The 10,000-nt window shown below is 49.0% G+C and overlaps 1 protein-coding gene across 2 annotated transcripts in view; it reads right to left on the bottom strand.

Moving 5' to 3' along the window:
- hgfb (hepatocyte growth factor b) overlaps window positions 1-10,000 on the bottom strand; it is a 22,582-nt gene that overhangs the window by 591 nt on the left and 11,991 nt on the right. For both annotated transcript variants that reach the window (XM_030366099.1, XM_030366098.1), the window contains exons 9-18: window positions 9,880-10,000; window positions 8,514-8,607; window positions 5,696-5,823; window positions 4,680-4,709; window positions 4,189-4,291; window positions 3,649-3,723; window positions 3,249-3,398; window positions 2,132-2,238; window positions 1,479-1,621; window positions 1-1,128 (exon numbers count right to left, since the gene is read on the bottom strand). The exon at window positions 1-1,128 is cut by the window's left edge and continues 591 nt beyond it; the exon at window positions 9,880-10,000 is cut by the window's right edge and continues 19 nt beyond it. In XM_030366099.1, the coding sequence (XP_030221959.1) occupies window positions 949-1,128; window positions 1,479-1,621; window positions 2,132-2,238; window positions 3,249-3,398; window positions 3,649-3,723; window positions 4,189-4,291; window positions 4,680-4,709; window positions 5,696-5,823; window positions 8,514-8,607; window positions 9,880-10,000 (1,131 nt within the window). In that variant the 3' untranslated portion in view covers window positions 1-948. The remainder of the gene's footprint in view (window positions 1,129-1,478; window positions 1,622-2,131; window positions 2,239-3,248; window positions 3,399-3,648; window positions 3,724-4,188; window positions 4,292-4,679; window positions 4,710-5,695; window positions 5,824-8,513; window positions 8,608-9,879) is intronic.

A 10,000-nucleotide genomic window follows, 5' to 3' on the forward strand; every position in this document is an offset into this window, starting at 1 on the left:
TCTTCCACCGCGCATCGATCTGGCTCCCGCAACAGGTCTATAAGACCCAAAAAGCGTTTCAGAGTGTCAGAAACACACTCGTTAAAATACTATGTACAGTAAGGACAGCCATCTGTTGGAGGCCCCTACAGGTGAAGGGGGGCAGCTCTGAGTGCACCTCACCGTGGCCTATCCCAGGAGCTGAGTGCACTAACGCACACTCGCCATCAAACCACTGCCCATGGCTGTTGAACACTTTTCAAGTAATGCCAGGAAATGCCATGTGGGTGTTCTCACACACAGACACGTGAAGATGCTCTACCGAGAGCTTGGCTTGCTACCGAGGGAAACCCGAACACGGTAAAGCTCAAACGTCTGTGACCTTTCTGAGTGAACTGGGTGCTCCCGGCCTTGGGTCAGAGTGCATATGCTCACCACGCGTTATCGCCCAACTGTTTTTCCAAATGTAGTTAATTAGCCGACTACATATACACTGGTCTGTGTTGGATGTGAACTGTGTTTTTTATTTTTTTTATTCCTTCATTATGACAACTCCCAAAGCATAAATACTACTGGTGTGTGCGATCGCTAAACACGGTTTGTGGTTTTCTCTCTTGTTTATTTGAGGAAGACCGCGTCGTAATCAGACGTCAAACGAAGAGGTTGGCTTTATGGCGGGAGGAATGCGTCAGTCAGTTATCCAGGGTTTCACAGAGGTTAGGACCAACAGCCATCTCTACGACCTTGACAATTAATCCCTGCTTGAGGTGCGGTCCTCACGTTCAATCCTAGGAGTTTTGGCGGGCTTGAAGTACTGGAATATCTCAGAGTGTTGGGGGTGAAGTGGGGTTTCCCAGACGAATGTAGTAGGGGCGTGACCCAGGGGCGCATAACCTCACGCATAATCAGCTGCCAGATTCAGCGTGGGTGGCCTATCACGGTCATGCTTGGAGTCCCTGGGGCGGGGCTCTAGAAGGTCTGCTGCTCGGGGTAATATTTGAAGACCTTGTAGATCCACTGGGTGTAGAAGGGGACGTTGATGAAGATGCTGGGCTGGTCGGCTCGCGCACAGCTCCTGCCATGGACGCTGACGCCCACAATCACCTTGCTCTCCCCGTCCTGGCAGACCAGAGGACCGCCGTAGTCCCCCTGCAGGCACACACACCGAAGGACAGGAAGTCACAACTATTTGGTGGGGATCAGAACCACATTGCAGTCTTCCTCAAGTAATTAGAAAGAGAATATGAAAATGTATGTAGCATATTTGAGAAAAGAGTGGCTGGCCTACTCTGCACTAAATTAACAAAAACATTTTTTATATTCTTCTTCTTATTTAAAACAAAAGTGAATGAATATTTAGATCATTAGATCAAAGCAGAAGTCGTCATCCTTGATAATCAGCTCACGTGTTGATATAATTGCATCCGAGAAGGCGCAAACGCGGCAATAACGAACGTAAACCCACGTGGATACCAGTGAAACCCAAACCAGCGTCCTACCTCACACACGCCCTCGTTACGCCGGCCCCCGGCGCAGATGTTCCTCTCGGAGATGTGGAGGCTTCCTCGGTGCAGCTGCCTGCACTGGTCGTTGTGGACCACGGGCAGGTCCACCACCTTCAGCACGTCATCGTGGCCCGTACCTGGCACCAACACACGGCACTCACTTACAACGCCGCTATCTATCGCTATCCAACTGGATCCCATCGAACTGAAGCCATAAAGTGACTCCTCAAGGGTAAATGACAGAAAATACTAACTGAGTCTGGCTCCATAAAATCACAATATAAAAGACGGAAACCCCAAAGCACTCCCATTTCAGTTCATATTTCTAGCCCAACCCAAAACAATGCATGAGGAGGCATGTGGCTCAGGAGGTAGAGCGGAAGGAGGGTAAATGGAAGGTTGCTGGTTTGATCCCCGGCTCCTCCTAGCTGAGTGCCGAGGTGTCCCTGAGCGAGACGCCTCACCCTGGCTGCTCCTGACCAGCTGGCTGTCGCCCTGCGTGGCTGACTCTGCCGTCGGTGTGTGAATGTGTGCATGTGTGGGTGAATGTGCCGTAATGTTGTACAGCGCTTCGAGTGGCCACTGGTTAGAACAGTCCATTTATGGGCTAATGTGTATGTTGCTAGTAGTGAGGGCACGAGCCATACCTTTAGTTTCTCCCCAGCCATACACTTTACACATTTTGCCATTCGGGATGGTGCAGCCGGCCACGGGCAACTGGACGGTGCGCACGTTCTGGGCCGGATGCGCGGGCCTGGGGAACCAATCAGAATCGTTTCACTGGTCCTGTTATAACACCAAGGGAAAATGAAGTCGGTTCTACAACTGTTTATGCATCTTGTTTGTTTCTAGATTTAAAAGAGGCATATGTTAACACGAAGGGGGCATATGATGCAACCTCAATCGCTTCAGTCTGTTTCAACGTAGGGGGGGGTTTATGAGAGAAACGATGCTGTACACGTTTGATATGCACTTGTTTATGGATGCTTATGGAGACGCATGCATGCATCCCCACGCCATTAGCATTCATAAGCAAGGGCATATCAAATGTCTACTGCATCGTTCTTGGAAAACGTCTGTGAACTGCACACACATCGAATATGGAACACATTAAAAAGGCAGTTTTATCGTTACGGTATTTTACCCTTTTTTCTCTTCATGTTTGCCCTTGTTTCTGAGATTGGGTGTGACTATGTTTCCCCGTATCCTCAGCCAGAGGTTTGTCAATATCGCTGTGGGAAAAGCACCTTCCACCGTGGCCTGAAAGGCCATCGACCCAGAGTGAGATCAGGCTCCTGGTTTCGTCCTCTGACCAACATCTAACCTGTGGTGGTCGAATGAGAAGCTATCTTATGCCAGGCCCTCCGTGTAAACACATGAGGTTTTTAATCTAGATACAGCCGTGATTTAAACATTTAGCAGACTCTAGATGTTTGTCTCGTTCAAAGAGGGCTTAAATCTCTCTTATGATCGCTCCTTTCTGTTTACTCATAGACAACAGACACAACCCTTTTCCAATCGCAAATTGGAGGGATTTAAAATGCTTGAGTTAAAGAGCCAGTGATTTGAACATGGTAATTTTCAAATCACTTTTTGTGATCGTCAACATGGTAATCTATTCCATTTGATCACTGTTACTGAAATAAGTCTCTAGGATTAGTAGTAGCAGTAACATTTGTATTCTTCATGGATCACATATTGAATAAAATATATGAATGACTTTATTATTACGATATAACTATATTATTATATTCTTTAACCCACCTTGCAAGCCTAATGAGGGCAAGGTTGGAACCTTCCGGGCCACAGATCACATGCGCAATGCTGATTTCCTGTCTGGTGGACCAATCAGCTGCCTCCTCCCGGAGGTCAGACACACCCAACCAAACCTGGTATTCACTTAAATCTGGAACACTGGACACACACACAAAAGACGATTCATCGATTCAGCATACTAAATAAACACATTTATTCCTCAATATTTATCCATTACATCATTCATCAAACATAAAATACGGAGGTCCGAAAGATGACAAGGTGAACTAATGCAGAGCGCGAGTCGAAGACCCCCACGCGGAGGAGAACGGGGCACGTAAATAATTCATGCGAGGGGAGGGCAGAGAAGGAGATCGTTGATGAGCAGCAGGACGGGAAGGTGACTTACCAGGAGGAGAAGCACTGTCGGTCCGTGAGGACCCACTCCTCTCGGATCAGAGACCCTCCGCACCAATGCCTCGACCTGCAGGTAAGGCAACAAACACACCGGATCACAGCTCCGGTGGCAGCCGCCATGTTGGATCAACGTTCCCAGAAAACCCCCGAAAACCTGCCTTTAACGACGGACGACAGCACGTGCTCCACCCATAGAGGGACATGTGGACACGTATTTATATCTTACCCTACGATCGACCAGGATCCGTCGTTATCGCTACCACGCACCACATCACGTTTCATTTTAAATACTTCACCTTGGTATATCGTACCTCACTCTACTACCTTCTGCATAGTGAGCATTCTAGCGTTCATTGATTCCATTTCTCATGTTCTCACGCTGCTTTATTGACTCGGAGCAATGTATGTTTCAGTTCATTCTGATGTTTTGAGACTTGGGAGTTTCTCGGCGTCACCGAGGCCGTGTCTTTGGGTTCCATGGAGATAGTTTGGGGAGGAGATGGAGACGGATCACATGTGTAATGGTACGTACCCCTTCTGGATGCTGACCATCCAGCTTCCGTCCGAGATGTTGGGGGTCCCCCCTCCTACGATCCTGATCCTCTTGTGGATGAAGCACCCCACAGTTGAGATCACTGCAGGGAACACACACACACACAAACACAGGCACGCACACACACACACATACACACAGACACACACACACACACACACACACATATACAAAAACATTTTGTTCATTGAATATCCTATGTTTCATGCAAAACAGAAAAATACAATATTTGATTTAGAATATTTAGAATATTCGATTATAATATTTAGTATATTTTTTCTATGTAATATATATTTGATAAGATTGCCCTCGAAATTATCCAAAATGCCCTAAAACATATAACAACAAAGGCAATATCCCTTTGCTAAAATCAGAATTTCCAACCCAGCATTGGACATTGATTCAGTATTTTAAGATCTAACATGCATTGAGACAGACTGACGGACAGAGAGATGGACGGTTAGACTGACCCAGTGGGAGGGTGTGTTGGGAGGCTTCACCTGCACAAAGCAAAACATTCAGATCAATTATGATGCAATGGTAAAACACGGCAACCAGTCAACATACATTTAATAATCTATTCAACAACACACACACACACACACACACACACACACACACACACACACACACACACACACACACACACACACACACACACACACACACACACACACACACACACACACACACACACACACACAGTTCTGCAGAGGCTATGGTACCGCCCCCCCCTATATTCTGTCATACTGTTGAGTTGTGATGCTCCTCTCAAACGTTGAGTGTGGGGGCAGACACACACACAGCCCAAAACATGGACATGTGTGACAGGATGTGACAATAACTACGTGTTAGTCACGTTTACAAGCACCCCCTTTCTTGTTTGAGTCTCTCTTGCTCTCTCTCTCTCTCCCTCTCTGTCTCCCTCTCTGTGTCAGTCTGACTCTAAGATGTAGATCCCTTTGGTCTCTGCATAATTGGGAAAATATGCTTTTAGTTTCGATTCTCCTCAGTTGTGGATCGACGTGCAGAGCAGCTCTCTGCGGCTTGAGTGCTGCTTCCACTCAGGCACTTTAAATGATGACATCTCCGTGCAGTTGGATGCGATTGCTTTTCATACATTGGCTAAAGTGCTTATATCTATATGTATTTATAGTGGGATTGAATGGATGTGTTTATGTATTTATTGGTAAGTATGTGTATCTATTTACGTACATACACTTGGGTATGTGGGTGTAGCTTGTGTTCTGCTTTCTTGTACAATTACAAATAAATAATCAGTACATATATATATATATATATATATATATATATATATGTTCTGATATACATCGATAAAAATATATAAATATTTATAGATATATATCACACAAGAAAGACAGAAACCATTACAAGATGCATATAAGATTTGTGAGGGAGAGGGGGAGGGCGGAGGGGAGAGAGAGGGGTGGGCAGAGAGACCCAGAGACGATGCATCGGTCCTCACATGGCTGGACGGAGCAGTAGTCCCAAGGTACGGACGAGGTGTTGGTGTAGCACCAGGGCCCGTGTTTGTCCTCATCTGGGTTCCTGCAGTAGGCTTCCTCCATGTCCACCGTCGACATGCGCCTGTCACTGATGGACCCACACACAAACATACACATAAACGCACACAAACACACACACACACGCGCGGAAACAGCCACAAACACACACACACATTGTGTATAGTCATATTGCGGTCATTCCTTACAGATGAACCACCACCATAGGGAACAATGCAGAGATAGTCGAGGGGGTTACGAGAGTACAGCTGTGTGTTCTCCCCCTCCCCTCCGAGGAGAAGAGAAGCTACAGGGAGAATTACTCACTGCAGCAGTATGCAACGCCAGACACATATCTGTCTCTAGCATCTACTAGGCAGACGGTGCATCTACAGACCCTCACGTATCTTCCATCTGTTAGACAGACGGAGCAGCTAGACTCTCACGTATCTACAAAAATCAACTAGATAGTCAGACGGTGTATTAACAGACACTCACGTTTCTACTCAAATCTACTAGTCAGACGGCGCATCTACTTACATTCATGTATCTTCCATCTGTTAGACAAACAGCGCAGCTACAGACACTTGCGTAACTCTTAGAATCTATTAGAATCTACTAAACAGAGAGTGTAGCTAAAGACACTCAGGTATCTACTAGAACCTACTACATAGAAGGATGATGCATCTACAAACACTCACGTATCTACTCGAATCCACGAGAGTCTCGTGGATTCGAGTAGATACATGAGTGTCTGAAGACACTCGCCTATCGTCTAGAATCTTCTACAGACGGAAAAGTCAGTCCGGAAAGATTGAGAACACAATGTGATGAACTCTTGTGCTCTAGATTGACGTCGATAATAATTGTACTGTCGTCGGGTTAGTGTGTGTGCATCAAGAGCGCATGCATTTGTGTGTATGTGTGTGTGTGTGTGTGTGTGTGTGTGTGTGTGTGTGTGTGTGTGTGTGTGTGTGTGTGTGTGTGTGAGAGTGTGTGTTTGTGTGTGTGTTCGTGTTTGTGTGTGCATGAATGTGTGGATTTGTGTGAGTGTGTGTGTGTGTGTGAGTGATGGATACAGAAAGAGACAGATGAAGAGGGGAAAAGCACAGTTCAACAACACAGAAGAACAAAAGAGAACTGAATGTGTTCTCAGCCCATGGCTCCACCTCATCTCTGCGTGTTGTGTCTTTGGCAGCGACCATAAACCCCAGCCCCCCCCCCCGACGCCCTGACCCCTGACCTTTGACCCCTGACCCCCGGGCTGGTGGCCAAGCGATGCAGCTGACCGGCTTTGAAGTGTTCCTAGGAGCCTGGGCCCTGGGTGTCGGAGGGCTTCCAGTGGAACATGGAGACGTCTTCCCTCCGCCCAGACCGAGTTCCGCTCACCCTAAAGGGCTGGTTATGGTCCCACGTTCCCCCAACGCAGGGGGGCTACGGACCCCTTACAACCTTGCGGACCCTCCTTGCGTCCATCCCAAGGGCCGGACGTGCGCCTCCCAAAAAAATGTAACCTTCCGTCGAGGCGACGCAGCAGCGAGGGCTGTGATTGGTCCGCTTCCTAACCCCGACGCAGACCCATGGAGGTTCAGGGCTGCGTGGAGGCGTCGGCGTGGGCCTCGCGCTGCGTGACCGTGGGACCATACGCCCTTCAGCCGTACTCGCTCCGTCTGGTCATATTGGGGGGAGCCGGAGCCCCTTGGGCCATTGAGCAGATGCTAGAGGAGGCTGGGGGGGGAGGATATCACAGGAGCTGGGACTAGCCACCTGTGGGAGATGTATGATCATCTCCATAACCCGGGATAATGAGGGGTTAATGATGGGACGCCTCCCTGCTCCAGAGCACTCACCACTCAGGTCAACACATACACACACACATGGACGCACACACACACACGCACGCACACACACACACACACACACACACACACACACACACACACACACACACACACACACACACACACACACACACACACACACACACACACACACGCACGCACGCACGCACGCACACACACACACACACACACACACACACACACACACACGCACGCACACACACACACACGCACACACACAGATGGTGGGGATTCTCCTGCATACCGACCCCCTCCTGCCATAACTCCTGCACTGTCCAGCTGCTGGAAGATTTAGGAGCTATTATTTGAGCGTAATTTGTTAGAAATGGCATAACCATCCGTCAGCTATTAGGGAGGGAAATTCGCCGTGAGAATATCTGTTTGGAGTTGACTGCGACTGCCTCTGTGTGAACCAGTTTAGAGCTAAGCACCGAGCCCCCCGGCTCATTGCTAAAGGTTCAGGGGATCCGTCTCGTCTGTCAATCACAGGTGCATGAACGCAACGCTTTACGATGGCCGACGTACATCTGGACGAATCGAGCAAAGAGATGTTTTTGATTCTTTACCTTCAAAACCTTGCTCTCCTGCTCCTTCCTGGTCTCGCTCTTTACAACTCTCGAATCGTGCCTACAGCACCGTTAATCTTGAATTAAACTTAATCACTGTGCCATTGGTTTTACCAATGTATTCAAACCATGAGATTTTAAGTAGCACTGCAACAATTTATGGGATAATAAACTAATTTCTGATGCTGGCCACCGACGATGAATCAGGTCTACAGACGTCCATACGTGAAGTTTTACATATCAGTGTCACTCATTGTTTTTCCTTGTTTTAAATCGGTTCCATTCAGCATCCCATGCCTCAGGTGCCAGTACGTGTGTGTTGGTGGTCCGGAGGTAAGGTGCGGCAGGCCTACCTGTTGCTGTGCTCTTTCCATGCAGAGCACGGTAGGTTGGACCGGGTCCGGGACTGCTGGCCTTGGTAAGCCGCTCCCAGGCCTTCGTAGCAGTCTGTAGCAGCAACAGAGCAGAAACAACAATGGACCAAAAACCTCTTCAGAAACAAAAACACTCAAATGTATAAAACCATGCAATTACAAATACCGAGCACATTGAAGAAACAATCAGGGAGTTCCTTCCAAAAACATGTTTTTGTGCCATGAAACGTCAGCGCCATAAACAGAGAGCGAATAGAAACAAAGCAAAACACAGAGGGCCTGCCGCCGCTCCCCATAGCTCTCGGGAAGGCCACCAGGGAGTCCATACCAGCCTGCAGCGATGCTGGCTCTCAGAGCCAGGCCTTTGAGCTGTCCAACACGACCCTTCTCTGCACGTGGGAACGTTTTCAGCCCACCCCAGAGTGCTCCAGATCGCAACCCCAGCGACAGCCATGAAACCCGAAAAAACCTCCTTAAAATACCCCCCCCCCCCCCCACACACACACACACACACACACACACACACACACACACACACACACACACACACACACACACACATGGAGCATCCCTGGAGGATTTCAAACTGTGTATATCCATCCATGTAACCGCGTTCCCTCAAATCTCTCGGTGCCCCAGAAAGAGGTCCACCCAGCACTAATCTCAGAGCCCCATCTCCCCTGGTGCGCCTGGGGACGGGGCGACGGGGGGGACGGGGCGACGGGGGGGACGGGGGGACGGGGGGACAGGGGGACTCTCGATGCTGTCACACAGGGTCTGTGTGACGCGAGGTGCACAGTCTTTCCCACAGTATAAAAGGGGCCTGGGTTCCCCGTGGTGCCGGGAGCATGCCCACATGATGCCTATAGGGGATCCATGTATCTGCTGGCCCCCCGGCCCCCCTGGTGCAGTATGGAGCCTCAGAAAGCAGAACTATTGAACCCAGCTTCTGAGGCCCGAGATTCATTTTGCTCTGAATTCTGCGTCTCCATGGATACCCCGCTGGGCTTAACAAATGGAACGTTCAGCCACCAAACCGCCACCACATTGAGCATGAAACAAGTTATTCTGCAAGAGACCTCTTTTGAAGCATGCAGCAGTGCTGCTGCGAGTCTGTTGCCCAGGGAGGGTGCTGCCTATCGGGCCCTTGCAGAGTAAACGTTAGATGTAATGGTGTGTGTGTGTGTAGGTTTACGAGAGGACTTTTGAGTTCCTCAAGGAGTGGCCATGTGTGTGTGTGTGTGTGTGAGTGTGTGTGTGTGTGTGTGTGTGTGTGTGTGTGTGTGTGTGTGTGTGTGTGTGTGTGTGTGTGTGTGTGTGTTCTTGATAACACACACTGGCTTACCCTGAGTCACGGCCGGGTCACTCTGGACGCCACACTGGGGGATGTTGGTGCAGAAGGCGGTGCGCACCCGGGGGTCGGTGGTGAAGCACCACGGGAACTCCTGTCCGTCCGGGTTACGGCA

This window comes from Gadus morhua, chromosome 9 (genome assembly GCF_902167405.1).
Source record: "Gadus morhua chromosome 9, gadMor3.0, whole genome shotgun sequence".
NCBI lineage: Eukaryota > Metazoa > Chordata > Actinopteri > Gadiformes > Gadidae > Gadus > Gadus morhua.